At 44.9% G+C, this 21,886-nt stretch overlaps 1 protein-coding gene, 1 long non-coding RNA gene and 2 other non-coding genes across 6 annotated transcripts in view; 1 reads left to right on the forward strand and 3 right to left on the reverse strand.

The window, feature by feature from the left end:
- MPZL1 (myelin protein zero like 1) overlaps window positions 1–12,311 on the reverse strand; it is a 43,640-nt gene extending 31,329 nt beyond the window's left edge. The window contains exon 1 of the mRNA XM_026083382.1: window positions 12,170–12,311. Coding sequence (XP_025939167.1) covers window positions 12,170–12,296 — 127 coding nt within the window. The 5' untranslated portion in view covers window positions 12,297–12,311. The remainder of the gene's footprint in view (window positions 1–12,169) is intronic.
- Window positions 12,312–16,236: 3,925 nt separating this feature from the next.
- On the reverse strand, window positions 16,237–19,071 carry LOC112974435. Of its 3 annotated transcripts, none has more exons than XR_003256270.1 (4): window positions 18,822–19,071; window positions 17,493–17,743; window positions 16,596–16,758; window positions 16,237–16,395 (listed from the first exon to the last, which is right to left on the reverse strand). It is a non-coding gene; the product is annotated as an uncharacterized LOC112974435 (long non-coding RNA). The 3 variants fall into 3 exon arrangements; XR_003256271.1 differs by lacking the exon at window positions 18,822–19,071 and adding an exon at window positions 18,746–18,821; XR_003256269.1 differs by lacking the exon at window positions 18,822–19,071 and adding an exon at window positions 18,580–18,664.
- On the forward strand, window positions 17,981–18,052 carry TRNAP-AGG. Its single transcript has one exon. It is a non-coding gene; the product is annotated as a tRNA-Pro (tRNA).
- Window positions 18,525–18,596, reverse strand: TRNAP-CGG. Its single transcript has one exon. It is a non-coding gene; the product is annotated as a tRNA-Pro (tRNA).
- Window positions 19,072–21,886: the final 2,815 nt, after the last annotated feature.

Genomic DNA, 21,886 nt, shown 5'->3' on the forward strand with positions numbered 1-21,886 from the left:
AGCACTGTTTCAGATATCTGGTGCTGGTCCACAAGAGTCAGATCAAAATTCCAGTTCACTAGAACCTGAAAATATGTAGGTTTCAGTAAAAACAAAGCCAGCCTTTGGTCATAATAGCTTTGTATTAACTGCAAGACATAAGGCAATTCAGGTGTGAACGGAAACATTAAGTGAAAGTTTCATACAGATCAGATCTCCTCCATCAAGTTTACCAAAGCTGACAATCATCCTCCACACTTCAAACAGACAGGAGAAGCTAAGATAACTGAGTTTGAACTACTCAACCTTTAATCTGATCTTGCAGTCCTTCATCAAGACAGACCTGACCAATATCATTTGCAAGGCTCTTCAAAATATCTCCTGCTTCCACCAACGTATGTTACATTCCACACCAATGGGTGGAGAAGTAGGCCCCACTCTTTGGAGACACACTTTTCCCTGAGCAATGAACAAAAAAAAAGTGTGTCTTCCAAATCCTTAACTTTTTTTAGAATTTGACAAAATATCTTAAAAAGACACTGAAAACAAGGATTTTGTGCACCTGTTTCACTAGTGAAAGATGCTCTAAAGAAAGAAAGCATCTCTCCTTATATGTATTTACTGCTGAAGTAGTAAACTAAGCTAATCTAACAGGTGAAACTATCCTATAAGCCCTTAAGTGATTATATGTCATAAAACTTGGCTCTTCACCTGTTTCTCAGCTATGAAGCAACAGTCACAAGGCATACCGGACAACAGAACATGATAGCAGTCTTGCTCTTCAGAGTTACAAAGACTGAACCAAGAATGCAGGTACTCCTTAAAAGCAAGGTTATTCAGAATAGACAGCAGATAAGCACTTATAACCACAGAAGTTGTTTCTAGGTATTATGGTTAAGTATTTAGCTTCCTGTGGTATTAAGAGGTTTTAGCCACAAGCAGACAAGCTTACAGTTTTCCCAAGCGTTACATGAACAACTGCAGTATTGCATTGCTAGGTGAACTGTATCTGTATATTTGAAATGGGGTATCGCTTAACCAAAAAGAGAAATATTAGAGAATCTTAAAGAAGATGGCCAGTAACTGTCTAAGGGGTATTCATGGGAGTCTCCTCTGCAGGTGTCCTCACAGAGGCATCTTTGGTTTGGTCAGCTGAGACTCACCAAATCACCTGCGCTGGCAACTTAGTATGTACAGAAGAGACAATGTATGTGAATGGCTATCTAACAGGTCAAAGCCTGGATACCTCCTCTTGTCCACAGTCACTAATCAGTTACATTCAAAACTATATGGCTGGTTAAACACAACAATACAAAAATTAGGGTCCTCTCCCAAACAAATAAGTTACAAGGCCAGATGAGTTAATTTATCAAGGTTATACATTCACACACACATGCCACAGAGTTGTTTAAATGACACCAAACATCCAAGGAGTCATCCCTGCATCTCACTGTTAAGAGACTCTTGCCCTCAACCATGCTATAACATCGACGTCATTAGACTTTTCAAACCAACATCTCACTACCTTCTCCTAGACGTTGTCTCTTGGGAGGATCTGGTCAGACTGCAAAGTTATTTTGCTTCCTTCAAGCTCTCTTAAAATGCCTTTAAAACATACAGCAACAGCATACGTATAAATCCAACAGCACCAAAATGCCAGAGCTTGAATGTCACTGCCTACCAAAGTTAGTGTTCTTTCACTATTTACTTGTATCCCCTGGTTGCTTATACTTGTTTCACCCTGGTTAGTAAAAAAATCTTTGGGGGAAGAATTTTTTTCATTTTATATTTTTGTATATAGAAATATGGCCCCCACTGTTCTAGACATAGGTCAAAAATGGGGTCTAGTAGCACATCATAAGGAAATCCTTCCTTGGCATCGAAGGTTTATGCTAATTAACATATAGCTAATTAAAAGCTCTTTGCAGACCATAGCCTCCACTGAGATCTTGGATCCAAAGAAAACATTCTAATTTCTTTTTTCTACAAGCACAAACACAGCCTAAGAGGAAACTTCCATCAGATTGATAAATCCTGGATGCTTACAGCTGCTACAGCTTCCATCTTGCACTGGAAAAAGAGATACCCTCCTTTCCTCTTGAAAGGGCTAGTCATCAGTTTACTAACTAACACAAACTATTTGCTTCACCCATCTTAAAGATGCCCGCTAATACAGTAATTTACAGCATTTACACATAAATTGTCTTATGGATGAGAGATCAGGAAATAATCAAAAGCTCTGATGAGAAAGAAAGATACAAAGACTCAGGCAGGCTGTTCCAGGTAACATCCTCCTGCACTGCCAGGAGCCAGACTGCAAAGGAAAAAGTTGATGATAGAGCCACAGAGCAGGGGAAAAGGGAAAGGAACACATTAACAGGTTAGAGTCTGAACTCTTCGCATGTAAAGTTTTGATTAAAAAAAAAAACCAACAACACACACACAAAGAAGAAAAAGTCAGTGTACCTGTACATTCACTGCTACTTATGGGCTCCTAGGGAAACTGCAGAAAGAAGAATGTGGGACTTCCAGTGACTAAGGGTCATAAGACACAAAAAAAGAAAGACACTTGCAAAGCAGAACTTTATGTACAACAAGTATGCTCACTTAAGGGCAAATGCATTGTGAAACATCCAAGTACACTGTTGACATCTCTCTCATGAACTGAATGGCATGCTAGTAGAGTTTTTCTCCCACCAAAAAGTTTCCCCATACAACCAGCAGCAAAGGACAGCAGCGACGACCCCCCTCCCCCACTCACACAAAGCATTTTAGAAAAATCAGCAAAAAGTTATAGCCCCCTAATACATTTATAGGCACTTATGTCCCTATGGCCCATCATTCCTACACTGTTGATAAAATGCTTGCTGGAGCAATCCTAGTTTTGATGGTCTCAATAGCCAGCAGCAGACATGCCCAAGTCATCCCTCTGAAACTCCACGAACTTCTGTTAGAGCATCCCTGTGTTGGATTAGATTGCTACATGAAGAATTCATTGACATCCTTTAGCCTTAATGTGGAAGTGAAGTCTGTGCAAACCATTCCACCCCATTAACAACCATGTTGCAGTTTATGAGGAGAACCTGCAAGTATGAAGAAGACAGCTGAGCCAGTGTGTCAAAGAACAGACCGTCTGACATCTCCACACCAGAAATCCACTGTGGTGTTATCCTCTCCGGCGTCTTATATGCGTATAGATATAAATATATATACACACATGTATATGCGTTCCCATACGTCATATATGACACAGAGCAGCATCAGCTCTGAAAAAGGTGACTGAACAAGGTCATACCGACCACTCTTGACGTCCAAGTTCTACCAGAGGCAGCCCAAGGCTTCTCAAAGCAGCCTACGTTAAATTCTGCTGTTTCAAAGGAGGGCAGAATGGTTTCCTTTCATTCTCAATCACCCGAATGCTGTTTTGCTACTGCTGCAACAGCTCCTGGAGCTGCCAAGCTCCTCAAGTAACTCAGAGTGCTGAAGGAAAGAGAGCTTCCTGCTTTCAGTAACACACAGCCACCGTCCCGCAGCACCCTTCCACCTCTAAGCTCAGACGGCAGCCAGCAGAAAGAAAAACTGTTGACACCTAGTCTACAAACACCTTCCTCCTTCTGCCTCCTCACTGCTGAGACTGTTCTCCCCCCAAGTAGAGACAAATTCTGAAGAGCAAACTGCTAACACAACATGCTTTGTGCTAGCTTCTTTGCACATTCAGCTAAGCTCTGCCTGACTCAAGGATGAGAATAAATAGCATTTTGTCACCTCAAGTGAAAGGAAATCAGTTTCATTGAGAAGCCTTAAGTAGGCTGCAGTAAAGCTGTCCATAACATCCATGTATCCATGCATCCCTGTATACCTCTGTGCGTCTGCTTTGTCAGAACTTAAAGACAAATCTTCAGAGTCACTAAGCTTTAGTGTTACCCTCTGCTCTCATGCTATTAAGTCAATTTTTCCAACAGTCTCCACATTAGGCAAAGCTGTTCATGATTCTTCTAAAAATCATCAGAATAGTTTATGCTGAGATTTACTTCTCAGGTCAATACGTTTAACCAGAAATGAAGGACTAGCATGAGAAATGGCAGCCAAGAATCTCTCAGCTCCCTTCCAAGCTAGGCCATGGATTTCTTGTTCTATCCTGAGGACATCATTTACCCGGTGTATCACACACTGGACCTGGAAAACATGAAATAAAGATACTTGTAAAGGACCCGAGATCCATGAACAGAGATCCATGAACAGAGGTACAGCAAGAGTAAGAATTATCGTTGCATTGTTTGATGCTTCAAGTACAGATTCAGCCACGTCAGGTTTGGGCAGATGCTTATTTAGTCCAGAAGCTGATAACATCTTAACCTGTTCTAGTAATTTTTCCTCAGGGATCAGAGCACAATACTTTCCTGCCTGTGCTGGAGACTGGGACACCAATCAGCAACTCAGGCACTTTCCAAATCAGACAGTATTTTTCTGTTCAACTGCCCTTAAGAGGTTTTCCTTCCATGACCAAATAAGTTTGCAAGCATTCAAAGAGATAAATGGTTCCTGTTGACACAACTGAACCAAAACACTTACAAACCCCAGATAACAAGTCCATTCCCATTTGAAGTCAAGCCCATTCAAAGTGCAAAGAGTAACTGAAATGTCTGATAGCCCCTGTTTTATCTCAAATCCTGCTGTACAAACACAGTCATTAACAAAGACAGAAGATAATTCCTATTTTCTGGCATTTGTCCCTATGCCCAAGATTAAAAAAGGGCTACATAGAAGAAGATACACAGAACACCTTAAAAGAGTCTCTTTGAAGCACACCAAGTTTCTCCCACATCAAAGGATGTCATTAAGCTTACTTAACTGAAGAACTGAGGGAAGCTGACTACATACACTCCACATGTGGCAGAGATACTGAAAAGGGCATCCTACCATCACAAACATTTCCTAGAGTTATTATGGCGACCCACTAAAACTGCATCTGTTACAATGTGTATTAAAGAAGTGAGAATATCAAGGATCAGTAGTTGGAGACAAACAAAAATTCATCGCCCAGATAATTGAGACACACATGTCACTGCCTGGAAGAAAAGTTTCCCTCTAGTTCAGCACTGGTTAGTATTACTAGTTCAAGTGAAATGGTGTTAAAAATATCAGTCACACTGCCAGCTGCTGCTGGTGTGCAGCGCCGTCTCGTCTAAATCTAGCGTTAGCACTGTGGAAGCTACCAATTTCCATAACAAACTAGGCAGTAGAATTTAGGATGTGGATTAGGTGCAAATTATACAAGAAGATACAGCACAAAGGCTATGTATCAATCAGGCATAGATAGTTCTAATTTTTTTTTTATATAGTAATCAATCCAAAGTTAAGATCAACTCAGTGACAGCACATTTCAATACCAGTCACCCAGTCAGTCAGCATTCCTGACCCAACATCATGCCCATCTCTCACCAAGTATTGGCGTTTTCTCCACTCCAAAATGCAAACATTTTTTTTCTGCATACAGAGGGACCTGATTAAAACCCATTAAATAAAATTCCATGCCTTAACAGAACAAGCAGGAGGAATAGACAGCTGAAATCAAGCCATTCAAATGACTAGCTTTCCCAACTAGCAGTCTACTCAGTCATAGGGCCAATCTGTTCTCGTGTGACTGGAGACTTTTCTTTCTTTCAGCAGCTCAAGCAAATCCAAAGCTCTTCAAAGACTATATCCCTTACTGCTTGAGCAAATTCTGAATACTTGCAGCCAGCTCTGGAGCCTTCCTCACAGTAGTCCTTCCACTCGCTTGCTAAACAAACTTGGTAGCAAACCAGTAAGCTCATAACTAAGACCTGCAGTAGTACAACTACAAAACCAGAAGAAAAAGCCCATGCTATGTATTTCAAAGCACTGTTTCACAAGAAATTCTGTCAGTGGTGCTGCCAATTTAAACAGCTCCCATGCTCACCTATGATGAATCAGATTCAGAACTAATCCATGTTCAAAACAGCCTTTTTTTGTTGTTTTCTTTTAAACCAGATCAACTCCCTAACCCAGTCTACCATACAACATATTTGTACAAGCATGGCTGAGCAATGTTAGGAACAAGTGACTAGTAGCTGCTTCAGATGGCTCTTCCCATGAATGCTTCTCTTTCTGGAGGTGTTTATGGTCTCCCTTGCAGCACCCCCTACATTACTTCCCCAGTTTATACATATGAGGCCATTTCCACAGGTACTTAGGGCAGCATTCTCTCTGAGTAGGGCATCCCCTTCATTCACACCTATGCTGAACTTTATCAAGCAGCAGGGTATGCAGCATTTCCATGCAGCTATCATCTCATTACCTTCCACACTGAAAAAGTCAAGCAATCTTATAGGACCACTCTCTGAGAAAACTGTGACATAATTAACTATTTAGATTTAAAGAAATCCTCATGCACATATAGCTTTGTAGAATTTATTACCAAGAGGGAACCTTGTTCACCATCACTGCACTTGAGTGCATTAGATCTTTTCAGTAATTTCTTTATGTAACTGATGGCAAACTGCCAACTGAAGACAACCCTCATCAGCACTGGCTATTTCACCCACCTGGATTACACCTGCCCTGATTCGCCCTGGCCTTGTGAAGTCAAAATATTTAGGAAAGTGCCACCAGCCAGCAGCCACACAACTGCTGCACTGCCCAGAGTTTAACCTGTACTTAAAATCAGAATCTTAATCTGATCTTAAACACTAAAGGGAGGGAGAGACTAATGTTTCAGGGCAAGTCCCCTTAAAATTATGTGTACAAAGCATCAGCAAGTGTGCTGCAAAGCATCTCTTTCTGTAGGACTGGAAGTAAAAGTTCATGAAAACAATCAGTCTTCCTGTTTTCCTTACATCACTTCAAGCCAAAAACTAGCAGCAGCGTGAACTGGAAACTACTAACTCAATAATAGTTAAACAAAAACAAAGGGGCTAAAAGAAACGGTAGCAAAGGGAAACAAGATATGACTTATTTGATATAAACATCCTCTATGAAAAAAAAATAAATGGCTCATTTAGAACAACTAGCAGAATGATTCTGTCACTTTAAAAATAAGAGCGACAGAAAAACAGGGGGACTGGGGGAAATCACCTGACTGAGGGGTCAGCTTTCAACTGATTTCAGACAGCAAACAATACTGATGTTAACCCTGCCTCAAAAAGCAGCCAAAAGAACTTGTAGCACTCGAGCTGTGGCACAGGGTACTGCTAAACCCCATTCTGAGTAAACACTTGCTCTCATAAATAACTGATGTTCAGAGATAAATCATTGCTTGAAATTATATTCCCCAAACTTCTCCAGCAGCAAAGCCAGTTCTGAAGTTCCTGCCCTCTCCTGCAACAACTGCTTACTCTTACATAAGACATATTCCTGGGATAGGGGAAAGAAAAAGCAGTTGACAACTAGCAGCTACTTTGTTAATTTATCAATTATTACATGTAGGTTGTATAGAGAGCCATGTTTGCCATGTGATCAAACCACATCACATATTAAACCACACTCTGAGAGCTCCCACCATAGGTGTTGATAATAAGCTTTAGACAGAGGACTCCTTGATAACCAATATAGCACCATCCTAACAAAATGTGAAGTCATTAAATGTTATTCAGAAAAAAACAAAAAACAAAAAACACAAGACATCTACCTGGTAAAACTAGGTTTCATTTCTTTGGTCTTTCATCTAGACAGAAGGTAGCCTGTATTGTGTACAAGACATTCACAGCCTACTACTATCAGTCAGAATGATAAAAACTAGTCCACAGATGGACAGTGGAAGAGCTGCTTAATTAATTCCTCACTCAATTGCAATTCATACAGGGAGCAAAAGGGTCACACACATCATTACTTACCTAGGGTTAGAGACCTGTTGGATGAATTGGGTTAGAAGAATGTAGCCATTTTACAGGTTGATGCTAAATTACATTTTATCACCAATTTAAGCTACACTCTTTTCAACTACTTTAAGAACTTCTTGGTGCTGCAAGTCAGATAGCCTGAGCGGTAGTCCCACCTTCAATCCAACTAATGGAGTTAAGAGTTTATCCACCTGATCACCTCTTCTCTTTGCAGAAGCTATGTCGTGCTGCAGGCAAGGAAGCCTTTCTACCTGCAGCATCAGCGGACTCAGTTTAGATGAACTAACAGCTTCTGACTGTGTGAATATAGCAATTCTGACTAAGCCTGGCACAAACACAGAAGGAGCACTGCAACCCTGACTTACAATGTTATTTATATGATGCATTTCAAGCAGCAACTGAAATATGCAGGTGAGTTTAATACAGTAATAGACATTTGAACTACTTAACATGTTGATACCCCTCTGCTTGTTACACTTATCTGTGTGTGTGTGTGTGCACGTGGGTGCATGTGTAAAAGGAGCGGGGGGGGGAGGGAATCAGCAGGCTTTGTTGGCAACAGAAAAAATAGAAATACCAGAAATATCAATAATATTCTTTCCAGTAATGTCTGGACGTTCTTTAAGACTTTTTGGAAGCAATCAAGCACCACCCTCATGTTAAAGACAGATGCGGTATCACTAAGCATCAGGGCTTACTGTACTTGGCCTACAAATTCAGCATTGCAAAATAATCCGTTTCCTTGATACTCTGGCTGTTCAAGGATCAATTCACCATAAAGGAGGCTATACCTAGATTAACTCCTTATGCCACAAAGGTCCACAGGATCACAAATAAAATATACTTGAGAATGATCTTTCACGCTTATGAGTAAACACAGCGACTGGGTTTTCAGATGACTAAGCATACACCAGTAAGATGATCCTCCAGTGCAAGCAGGCAGGTGCACACAAGAAAAAAGCTTAAAACCTGTTATCTTTACTCAAGTCATGAAGCAACAGTCACCCTCTTGCTTTGGCAAAACAGACTGTGATGTTAAACCAGGCCTGTACAACACAGTCCACTAGGTAACTTTTCTGTCTCACTGCAGGGTACTGGCCAAAGCAGATGGGCATGCTATCAAGTGAATGAAGGGCCAGAAAAAGAGCCATAAATCATGCCTCTAAGCTGTGCAGCGTGTTACCCAGCTACACATCACATCTGAGCAACTAAGAGGCAATAGTTCTCTGAAGCTGCTACTTCTGCCCCTTCACTTGCTTGGCAGCTTTCAATTCCTGAACCTCTCATTAGGATGAGAGGGCAGCCTGAGGAAAGGAACACAGAAAGAGGGACTCTGGAAACTGCAGGATCTGAAAAGACACACAGAGGCAGAAAGGCACAGTATCACACAGGGCTCCTTACAACCTTAAGTACTAGCGAAGGTCATCTTTCCCCTACGAACCATCAAGCTACCTTGCGTATGCAAAAGGGGTTAAGAGTCTGCACACTGACCACTTATTCCCACACAAGGATGTAACCCTTGTGCCACCTCTGCACAAAGAAAAAAAAAAGGTGCCTTTTTAAAAGCAGAAAGGAGGATTAAGGATGTGCAGTACAAGCACAGAGAAGAGAAGCAAACTTTGGAATAACTCCTGATTTGGAGAGTTAGAAAAATTCAACAGGAGTTGAGGTGTTGGGGACAGAAATACAGTCCAATGTAGATAAGCTACGGTTTTAACATCCATCTACTCTTTTAAATCGTAGGCTCACATTTTAGATTGAAGAGACTCTCCATAGGACGGTGACTAAAAGACTATCTTGTAGATATGCTTGTTTTTAAGATACTGTATTTGGTTACATATCTCATACATTGTAGGATGATCTATTATTCCATACCACCCATAGCATTACTGTAGTTGTACCCTTTGTTGTGGTCAGGGAAAATATGCACCCTCTTTCTCTATTCTCCATATTTTTTTTCAAATAACTTAGTTTTACTGTAAGCTACGTATGTGTACCTTATCTGCTTACTTCAGTCTAAATATTAAGTTGCCTCTGCAGGTATACAGCAAGCATTAGTAATTCCTACTTAAGTTTATTGCAAAATGCAGCATTTTTAGATTAAACAAATCCAAACACCACCACCATTCAGAAAGAAGAAGTTGTAGGTTTCTTACACACTCTGCGCAATCCCTTATTAACCCCCTTTCCAACTGGAATTCTAGTTTTTCAGAAATTTCCAGGCATCATATGAAATAAGGCATCAAGCTTCCTTAATGATTCCTATTGATTTACTCTGCAAAGTCTCACTCAATGGGCAAGTACTGTCAACCAAAAACAACTTCAGGTGATACACACACTGACAGTCTACATTTAGTATCTGTATGCACACAGATACCTTGGGAAAGCTGGGAAAGCTTGTGAAAGTATTTCTGTATTTGATATCTCACTCTGAAGTGAAATGAACACATTCGTCTTATAAGAACATCATAGGTTAAGGGTTACCCTGGCCATTTCTACCACTCCAACATCAGCCTTGTACTTACTCTCCATTTATAAAAGTCTTTACCATTTAATTCCAGCTGATTTAATTACTTCACTACCGACCAAGTTAAGGGTGGTTTTTGGTTTTTTGTTTGTTTGTTTTGTTTTTAAAGTTGTTTACCATAACTCCAGCTTTCCCATTAGCCGGTCACCTCCATGTTGCATTGTCTTTCCCTGACAAAGGAGACTAGCGTCTCATGACTTCATAACCAACAACCACATGCAAAAGAAACAAACTTGCAAACTAGCCAGATGATGCTGCACATCGCACCCAGCATATGTTGCACACTAGGTCTTGGCAAAATTGGCATCTCCAGGAGAGCAGCATGTGTGGCACAGCTTTGCCCTACAGCAAATTTCAGTTCCAGCCTACTGTGCAGTTGAGGTACATCTTCCCTCACACTTTGATGCAATGACTGAACTTTCTATTCTTCATAACAAATACATGAAACGTAACATGCCTAAGCACTACAGTGCATCATATTCTCAAACACACATTAGACATTTTGCTTTTGATCTAAAAATTGAATAAGCAGACTCCTCCAGCCACGAAGGAAATGTACATGGCACCAGTTGAAGATCCACCAAGTAAAACAAGGGGGGTTGATTTTTAACTGAGCTACTTCCTCAGATGGCCTGTGTTATGGAAAATTAGACTCGCTAGCCACCATAACAGGGTTCAACCCTAGGTTCCTGCTGAGGCAGATGTTCGAAGTCAGATTGGAGAGAAATAAAATTTAATGACGTGCGTGGTAATTACAGCTCGAGGTGGGTGCCTCCAAAGAGGGACCCCGTTTGAACAAATCCCTGGGTAATTATACCCTTCCAGTCTAGTATCCACCCCGTGGTTCTGAATCAATCGTAATATTAGAGTTCAGGGTCTTCCAGTTCCTGGTTGGTCCTTTCCATAGTTTCCAGTTGTGTTCTTTACTTCTTATTGCACTTCTGCATAGGTGTCAATGGCTCTTTTACTCCCTTATCTTGTCCCTCGGGAATCAGTCTTGTGGTTCCTTTGTTTCTTTCCTCTGTGCTCATCAATGCTAAACTGCTTATTTCTCTCTACAACCCCCCGACCCCCCTTATCTCTTCAACTTGAACTGGCTCTGTGGCCTTCTTTTACTTAATATCCAGGTGAATGTTCACAGCTTGCAGCCTAAGGTTTCAGTAAATTTAGCTACTAAGGCTAAGCAAGTTATGCTAAGAGATTAATTCTAGACAGCTTCAGTCCAATATTCTTTAACAGCCTGGGAAAAGCAAAATTGCACCCGATTCTCGAAACTGCTTTTTGTTTTAGCAAACCAGCGATTGCAAGCAGGAAAGGCATTTAAAGAGATGAGGCAGCTCTACCCAATTTACGGCAGGGACACGTTATCTCCACAGGCCAGCTCACACCCTTCTCTTCGGGGACTTCCTAACGAAGAGGGGATGGATGGACGCTTGGCCGCGGCACCCTCCGCTCCTCGACCGCGACCAGACGCGGCCGGACCTTGCTCCGCGGAGGAGCAAGGAGGGCAGGCTCGGGGCTGCCGAAGAGTCGCCCTGCCCTCGCCCGCAGCACCGCCGAGCCAGGGCGCCCCAAGGGCCCGGCGGCGCCTCCACCGCCGGCCGCTCGGCCCCCGCTCCCGAGCGCGGAGGCAGGCGGATCGGGGCGGGCGGTCGCGGTCGCGTCGGGCCGGGCCGGGCCGGGGAAACGGGCCAGCAGGCCGCCGCCCGCCCCTGCGCCTCGGGGCGACGGCTCCCCCCGCCGCCCCGAGATCCGCCCAGGCCGCCGGCGGATCTCCCCACCCCTCCCTCCCTCCCTCACTCACCCGCACTCAGCGCCGCGGCCAGCAACCACGCCGAGAGCGGGAGCCGCGCCGGAGCGGCGGCCGCCGGGCGCCCCGCGATGTGTCCGGCCGCTGCCATTTTCCTGCCGCCACCTCCCCGCGCCCCCATTGTCCACCCCCGGCCGCGGGCCCGCCCCCTTGCGCCTCGCAGCCCCCTTCCCTCGCGGGGATAGGACCACGCCGCCGTCACTCGCACACACCTCCTGCGTCCCGCTCGCCCCCGCCCCGGCCCCAGCCCGGCTCCTCCGCGACGATTGGCAATGGGACGGAGCCGTCAAGGCTGGGCGCCCTATCTGAGAAGGGGGTGGCTCAGCCCGCCCCTCGAGCCGGGCACGTGACCGACACTGATCTATCTGCGGGCGGGTAAGCTGCGGGGGCGCCGCCGCGGCCCAGCGGCGCCGAGGCCCCGCGCGCGCTCCTGTGCCGGGGCCGCCGCCGGGCTCCGCCGGTGACGCAGGGTCCTGGAAACCCGGCCGCAGACACCGCAGCGAGGTGCCCGGCCGTCGTGGCTGGGAGGAGGGCCTGGAAGCGTTGAGTCTCGCTGCCGAAAAATCGGTTAGTTCATCCCGCGGCACAAAGCAGGCACACAGCTGCTTTCCACCTCGCAGCTGCATCAGCCTCCTTTTTTTCAGGACGAGGTCTACAGGCTGGGCACTGGCCTGCTGCTGTCCACCTCCCCAAGCACCGCATCGCCTCTCTCCAGGCAGCGGGACAAGCCCCTGCCCGCACGCTGCAATTCATATGGCTGTCATGCACCCGCCAGCTTGTTTGACAGTCCCCCTGCCACCCACCCCACCCATACGACTACCTCCTGACCTGTGTCACTGCTGTCGTGCTGCTACCACTCGCACGGTACCACTGGATATGCTGCCCTCACCAACGTATCTCCACTGATCTCCATCCCATTGCTTCTGCTTTGGGGATGAAATGAGGTGGCACAAAGCCAAATGCCACAACCCCAAGCTTTAATGCTACTCAAGAGTTAACCTTCTATTTAAAAGCTTAACTGAGTATTTTTAGAGACACACTAATGATCTTAGACATTAAAAAATGTCAAATAACTGACAGCCATGCAAACAGAGTTTTGTTTGTTAGTCAAAATCAAAACTAGATTTGTATGTCAGTTATTGGGAAAAAAATAGCACTTTCCTAACTTTCATGACATAAGAGGACTGAAACAGAATTTAAATTGATCACAGCACATTGTCACTTCTCATATAGTATACACTATTTAAGTCTCTTGTAATGCATTAGCAGGCCCGGTTTTCCAAACAGAAACTGTACTAAGAGTACCCTGCAGCACTGGTTTGGTGCCCCCCATCTCTGCAGTCATTGGCAAGCAAGTTCCCCTGCATACACGTTACAGTATCCGCTAGCAAGTGCACATCCAAGTGTTTTTTCCAAGCCACCCGAGGAAGCAGGAGAGCACTGCTGCAGAATCTGTGATCGGAGAAGAGGGTGGATTCCCCCTGCCTCCACTTAAATCTTTTTTGTTCTTCCCCATTGACTTGGAGAGCCTGTTTTGGTGTGCTTCCTGTAAGTACAGACTCCTTTAGAAACTTTCCTGCTACGCTGATAGTATAACTAGGTTTGCCTTTTGCCTGAAAATAGCTGATTGGGATTTCCACCCAACAGACCCGAGACCCCACTTTTACCCTTCTTTCTTTATCTCCTTGTTTTACTCCCTCTGTTTTTGGGAACCTCTTTGTGTATGTTTCTTTTTTTACTTAGCTATGTATTTTAATGAAGCTGCACAAGCTTAGTCATATCACAAGACTATTGCTCACTGCATGAGACTTCACAGGCCTAAAATATATGCAGTTAGCTACAGCCCTGTGCTCCACTGTAGCTAGTCCTCTCACATGCATGTACAGCCAGTTTCTCTGCTGTTCTCTGACTACACATAACAAATACAGCTATGCTACCATTTGCCACCCAATCACGTTTGTGTATGAAAGAGACCGCAGGACAGCCCTGCTCCTGTGTGCCGTGTGGGCCGTGATGAAGCAAAACCCGAGGATGATAGACCCCAAACTGCAAAACACCGCCAGATTTTTTTCCTACTCTTATGCAAGATACCACATTCATAACTCTTGTGGGATTTGAAATGAAATTGTTACCAAGGGCCTCAGACAAGAAGTCGTCTCAAAGGGAGGGAACGGGGGAACTGTTACCAAGGGCCTCAGACAAGGACGCACCCAAGGACTGTGACTGGTACATCCTGAAGGAGTACAGATAAACCAGCAGAAACCAGGATAAAGAACTAGACAGCTTTCTCAAACAAAGAGATGAGCCAAGCTGAGACCATATATGGAAAAGGAGCTCAGAGTTCATGGAAAGACACTAAGAGGCACCTCTTCAACAAACACTAGGGACCACCAGAGACCCCCATAGAAGCCCCCTGGAGACTCAGACCACATGCGTAATGACTATGTAAATATGATAATTAGTTCCAGGAAATAGAATGAATATGTATAATCATTCTGGGAAATTTAACGCATATGTATGTAACAGAGCAATATAAGCTTTGGCTAATGCAACATACAGCATGCACGCTGGGCGGAGCAATCCCCCGTGCATCCAGCACCGTAATAAAGAGAATACCTGCTTCTTAATACTACATTSGTGTTAAGGAGTTTTACTCCCAATTTCGGTGACAAAATGGCTTATGCTTTCATTATTTATGCCCTCAGGGGAAGCTCTGGAACATGCTCATCAGCTAAGCGCTGCACATGTTTTCTAGAAACCCAGACTACCAGAAATCCAGGAGAGCATTTGAGAATAAAGGTCAACAAAGGCAACTCTTTGTATAGGGAATTCTTGCCTTGTTTGGCTGCCAGCTCATTTAGTACCTCTGACTTCCCTTGTAGATGAGACTTTAGCCAATTTATCAAAATCTGCACTTTCCAAGTGGAGCAGAAATGGATATGCAATAATAAGCCTTTCATCTCAGACTCTTTTGCTTCAGTACTCCCTCAGAGCTCTTCTCTTCTGTGGAAACTTTAGCCATCCATCTAGCTCTGCTCAATGACCAAAAGTACTCTACCAACATGGAAGATAGAACATCGGTACCTGAAGTTCACTATTTACCTTCCAGGCCTTCAGTACTACTCAGGCCTTCTCTTTTTATATGCTAATAACCCTGATTCAGTCACAGGTGTCCCTTTGTCAGAGAAATTCTGCATTTCCTCCCTTCCCTGATAGAGCTGGGATAAGGTTGTCACAGGTACAGCCCTACAGATGGCTAACTCACTGTGTAAGAATATTGCTGTTCAATACAGAGAGTAGCTGGGAGATACTTATTGTGGATCCGTTTTTTTTTTTTCAGATGGTAATGACTGAATTAGTATCTTCTGCTATTTTCAGAATAGGAAGAGAAGCTCTGGAACACTGTTCTTAATTTGTCTCTTTGGCCTCTTTCCCCCTAGCTGTGCAATTCCACCCTCTGTCTAGTGATAACACTGATACTTATCAGATTTCTCAGTAATTCAGCTCATTTAGCTGGCAGTAAACTCATCTCTTCTGTGTCAGTGTGGAGTGGTGGGGAGTTATTTTTCTTCCAGCTGAATCCGTTTCCCTTAAGGTCAGACAAGGAACAGTGACAGAGCAGGACTGCTCAGACAGAGGGGTGACAGGGACCACAGCAGCCTCCCTGCAGGCTGCTCTAAAGTTGCCTAACTGGTTTCCAAACTTTCTTACACAGGCAGCAAAATCAGCATTCAGTTCCACAAGAAAAGAAAAAATGCTTTTGTGTCCTTTTTGCTTCTGTTTATCACAAAAAAGAAAAAAAAAAGTGTAACTGGGGAGGAGGTTAAATCAATTTTTTCATGGTTGCTGCTTATGTTAGAAATTCAGACCTCCTTGACCCTGCTTTTTCAGAGGGCTCTCTACTAGCCTACCAGAAAGCAAGTAGGACTATGATGTCAAAAATGCTAACAGAGTAACATCTTCTAGGAGAAGAGGTAAATATATCCAGATTGGTTTTGATTGTTTTCTATTTTAAACTGCATCTCTTTACCTATATTTTTGACAAGAAGCTAAGAGAAAAGCATTTTTGTTTTGAAGCTGAAAAGTCTCTTGCTTTAATTTTCAGGTCCAGGATTATGTGAATTTAAAATGACATGTTCTGAGACATAGTTACAAAGCGAGCACTCCTAAAGGAATTGTACAGTAGAACATGTTGAACAGCTGCGTGCAGATATGCATTCCTGGAGGGGAAAAAAAAACAAAAAACAAACACCTAACATTCTCACTTTGAAACAATAAGAGAACAGCAAAATGAGTGAGAAAGAAAACAGAGAGACCCTATTTGTAAAATAAAGTATTGTGTGTCTCTTGCAAGACTATTTTATCTTCTGCAAGTTGGGAAGAAATTGTGACTGGCAGCTAGTGCTACATTTATACTTACTCTGGCTAAATAGAAGTGCAGCGGTTCTTTCAAAACCCAGAGCTGGCAGCATAGTAATTACATATGGTATTTGAAGAGCTCTGTAAGTATTTGTCTTCTGTAACTAGCTTAGGAAGAACAGCATGGATCACCCACTATTCAAGGAGAAGTATTCTGAGGAAAGCTTACAATGAAAAAAAGATACTAATGATTAGGCATTCTAGTGCTGAATTGATGCTAAGGAACAACTTGAGCCACAAATATTCTTGATAACCTTGATATATAAAAATGCATAAAACGAAAGCAATTATTTTTCCTGTCTCTCCCTCCTACCCTCTCACCARTTTCTTGGAATAGAACCAAACTTATTTCACAGCCTGTTACTGTACAGAGACAATAGCCAGAGGTAGGACTGAACTGTAGCCTCACCAACATCAGTGTCTGCTGTAAGAAGACTGATACTTAAGTAAGTCTGCATAAAAATGTCACATGTGTTAAAGAAGGAAAATAATGTAACCACTGCTTAGGTGTGGTACAGTTTTAAATTATGGAAATGAACAATATGATTTTTTTTCTTCTTTTGATTGGGGTTTGTGGTTTGACTGCTACGGTTAATGGCTAGCCATACTGTTAGCAGATTTTACACACAGGGTTAGATAGGTTAGCAATAGTGAATGGAAGAAACTTCAAGAGCAACAGCATGCACAGTAACAGTGCATGTACTTCATGAATAACCTGGAGCATTGATTGCAAAAAGTAGGACAGGCTGTGGAGTTGAGATTTATTTGAGCTAGCTCAAAAAGATCGCTGTGGAAGACAGTAATTTGTAATCCCTGATCACTCCTGCATGGGCCACCCGCCACACCAGCGAGACTGCTGAGCTGGTGGGGCGATTAGTTAGGCTGCTGTCACACTTACCCTGTCACAGCCATCTGCTGCCTCAGGAGATGGGGAGGGAAGCTGCGAGGGTGAAGCCTTCCCAAGCAGAGGGGGCGCAACTCCTGCCTCCATTGCTCCAGACTGAGGCAAAGAATCAGGCTACAGGCCGGAACCAAGTTAATAAATCCTTGGCTATCGCAAAGCACGGTGCCCGTTTACTGCTTGGCATTTCTGTAACGTTGTTTTCAAGCAGCTTCTCTTTCACCTCTATTATGAATTCTGACGCAGGACTGTAGGGAGGAAAAAAAAAAAATCAGGCCTGGCAAAATATCCTTTGTAACTCTCTATGCACATCTAAGGGCTATTTCTGCTGCAAACGATGGCGTACTCCGGCACCTGCCCTGTCTTCGCCGAGCGAAGGGGCGAGCCGCGAGCGCGGGAAGGCGCCGCGGCGGTTGGAGCCGGTCGCTAACGGCCGCCACCACACTGAGCTTCCTCTACAAGGGAGAGGAAGCCTTCTTCATGGYGGCTCGTTGGTCTAGGGGTATGATTCTCGCTTAGGGTGCGAGAGGTCCCGGGTTCAAATCCCGGACGAGCCCTGTATTTTTCCTTTCCCCGCCTTTCTACGAAGCACGATTAAGCCGAACTGCTGTTCTTCTCTGTGCTTCCTACACAGACAGCTGTAATTACCACAGAAAACAAAGGGGCATGTGCAGTATTAATAAGGACAGACATGATCCGTTTTACTGCCCATTTACCCCTCCCAGCGACTCCCGCGGGCAAAACGCCGGTGCCTGGCGCAAGCAGGGGCGGGAGCCTTTCGCGGCCCGCCGAACCCACGCGGCGGCTTTTCCTCCCTAAATCAACACCGCGCCGACAAGCGGGCTGCCAAAGCCCCGCAGGCACAGCCGCGCTCTCGGCGCGGGAGGCTGCTCCTTTTATCCTCTCCAGCTCCGTCTCCTTCCCTCCGGCACCGACATCGCCGCAGCCCCGCGAAGCGCCGAGGCAATAAAAACGCCCGCGGACGCGGCGCCGGCAAAATGGAAGGGCGCCACACCCCGCCGTCGCGGAGGGCTCGTCCGGGATTTGAACCCGGGACCTCTCGCACCCGAAGCGAGAATCATACCCCTAGACCAACGAGCCGCTCTCTTCTGTTTTCTCCCCAGCTCGGCACTTCACTCTGCGCCCGCCTCCTCCCGCCCGGCACCATCCACGACCGCTGAGCGCTTTCGAGGTTCTGCCTCCCCCCCGCCAGATTCCCTAATGGTTCTGCCCACCCCCGCGGAAGATACCATTCTTTTCCCTAATTGCGAGGCTGGTTGTGATCCCCCCCCGCCAGACTATCTCGTGGCATCGCCTCCATTCAACCTTGGGGCTCCGCCCGGTAGAGCCGATTCCAGTCCCTCGTGGGAGGAAGCACGAGCCCCCTCGAGACTCCCCTCCTAGGTACCACTACGGCTGTCTTCCGCGGGGGGGAGCGGAACCACCCTCCCTTCCCCCGCCTCACGCTCGCTCTACCCCGACGCGGTGGGCAGGCGCAGCCGGCGGGGCTCCAGCCGGGCGAGCTCACTCTGAGCGGAGGGGAAGGGGGGAAAGGGAAAACACCCCCCCTCCTCCTCGCAGCGGCTTTGGTTTAACCCAGCCCGCCGCTGCGCCGGGCCGTTAGGGGCGGGGCGGCCGCAGGTGTGAGGGCGGGCGGCTCGGGTTCACGTCAAGTCTGAGTTTAGTCCGCTTTGAGTCTTGGCAGGCGGCTCTCCTCTCGTGTGCTAACGCCTCCTGCCACCCTCCGGCCTCCCACTCGTGTTTCCACACCTCTGTGTAGCCTTCTGCACCTCCCACATCTTTCAGAAAACCTTATTCCTCCCTTCCGTGGCTGCTTTCGGTCCTTACCCGCAGAGCTCTTTCCTCTGGTTCCCACTACGGTTTAAACATGGTCCAAACAAAATATAACCGTAAAAATAACAAGATCTCAGCCAAACACAACTGCAACAGTCACTTTGCTCTTGTGCTGCGTTCCTCTCTCCACTTCTTTGTTTATTTTTATTTCTCTGTTTTCCTTCTTTTTCCCCCAGCGTAATGGTCTGGCCAAGAAGGTTTGCACTTACTTTTTTTTTTTGATCTTTCAGGCATCATCCACACCAAAGCTATTATAAAAATTATACTAGAATCTTCTTGCTCAGGGTATTTTCCAGTTTAACTGTTAGTATCCTTAACACCTAACCTTATACCTGCCTAAGGGATCTGAGGGATGTCTATGGGTCTGAGTAAGTGCACCCGCTCTATGCATCAAGCCAAGCTGTAGTCTACATTGCAGTCAAAACTTTTTGACCCCACACACCTTGTGGATACAAGACCTGCTACCATTTATGGGCCTGAGCCTACATTTTCTGATAATATGGATGGAACAGAGATACATGCCCATATGTACCCTCTGCTTTTGCAGTGTCACGATGCTAATGCTGGCCAAAGAGCTTTTTTCTAAAATTGCTCTCACTTGCCCTGCAGAAGGGGTGAGGTTTGTACATGGCCTGAGCTAAGATCGCCTGTAGAAGATCATGGATGTCTTCAGCTGAGCAACAGGTGTCTTTTTTTCCAGCAACTTGTAAAGCTATTAAAGACAAAGACGGTGATGTAACTTCTGGCTCAGAAAGTTTCCACCCTGTTGATTGCCAGAAGCTGGGAAATCTCACAGGAAGGGTCACTGTGTGTTGCCATGTTCTTCCCCTGAACAACAAATGCTCTTGGAAAAATGGCGTTAGACAGGACAGAGCTTTGCTCTCTTCTATGCTTAGGTAGCCACAGAGCTGGGGCAGGGACTGTGGCAGTCCTCAGTGTTAGTGTTTGCTCCAGAGAACACCCTCCTTTGGGGATTAAGCACATTGGTTATTACTGTTCCCCAGAAGTAAAAAAACCCTTCAAATTAAATTAAAATCAAATGTTACACTGTTCCAATGGCAGTGGAAATCCCTCACCCATTTTGCCTGCTGCTGTCAGCTCTCCCCATGCCCCTTCAGGCTCCATCTCTCTAGGAGGAAACATGGAGGTTTTTTTGTTTTTACTCCACTATTTATTTCTTCTGTTTCTCCCTCAGATTTCCACTCCTTTGCTTGGGACACACATACACAATCTCTAAATACGCACACACATATATCTATATATACAGTAAGGCACAATCACTCACATCCAGATGGGACACTCTGCTGAGAGAAGAAACAAGTTACAGTGAATAATTGCAGCCTGCCCTGGAATACAAGCTTTAACAAACAGATTGAAATAGATTCAATGGCAACAATACTCCACAACATGGCTCAAAAGGATGTGGGGGTCATGTTTAACAACAAGCCTGTTCTATAGATAAGGGGCAACGCTGCTGGCTCTCAACAAATGACACCTTAGTGCTCTCACCTGGAAAGAAGAAAGGCAGGGCATAGAACCATTTCTTTCCTTGTGATTTTAGTGCTGGTGAACAGAAAGGGGACATGCCTCAAAACCATGGGTGATGCTTTGTTATACTGCTATATTTCAGAGCCCAGTCAAGGATGGACATGGGCTGTATTGTGTAAGGTGCCGGTGTCTGTTCACAGGACAGGGACAACACAGGCTTCCTACACTGCATAGTTTAATGTTTGCTAGGAGGGATTTTGTGAAAGATGACGAGAAGTTGGCAGGTTCTGTCTTTGGTCTCTGTAGCTGCACCTATATTGCTAAATAATAGGTAGCTGGGAGCAGGTGTAAGCATTGGCCCTTAACCTTCCATACCACTTAACTGTTAGTTGACTCCTTGGCTTAGTTTTTGACAATTCTGGTTAGCTGTCTCCAAGGCAATATATATGCTGTAGAGAGGGCTACGCCTAAGCAGTGTGGCCCCTTGGCCTTGAGCCAGAGCTGCTTTTTATTCTGTATTACATATACAGCCTCAAACACTGCTGTCAGGAAAGCAGTCAGGTAAGAGTCCGTTGTTTATCTTCCCCTGCATAACTTACTTCATATGAGCAACAAATACTCTCTAGACGTAAAAGTTTTTTGGCTCAGCCACTGCTACTCCCATGGATTAACTACTATTCCAAGAGAGGCAATCAAGTACAATGCCAGTCCTAAGTACTTAGGAGGGACTTGCTATCTGTACTTTACCAATTCATATTCAGTCAGGCTGTATGGCTTGAAATGCGGCCATCTAAGACCTCTTCATTGATTTGCATAAAATTAATGAGTAAGCCAGGATGCCTTCTATCACAGATGGCACTAACTGGCCTGATGCTGGAAGTTTCAAAAGAGAATCAAAAGATTGGATAGGGTCTGGAAGTGAGAAAGACTGATGGACAAGTGGCCCTTCTAAATCAGGACTAGAGCACAGGGCTGGGTGAAGAAAACTTACCCTATTGACCTACACAGCACATCTTTTCTGTGTATCAAATCTGTTGGTTGTTACTTTC

This window comes from Apteryx rowi, unplaced genomic scaffold (assembly GCF_003343035.1).
Source record: "Apteryx rowi isolate R43461 unplaced genomic scaffold, aptRow1 scaffold_60, whole genome shotgun sequence".
NCBI lineage: Eukaryota > Metazoa > Chordata > Aves > Apterygiformes > Apterygidae > Apteryx > Apteryx rowi.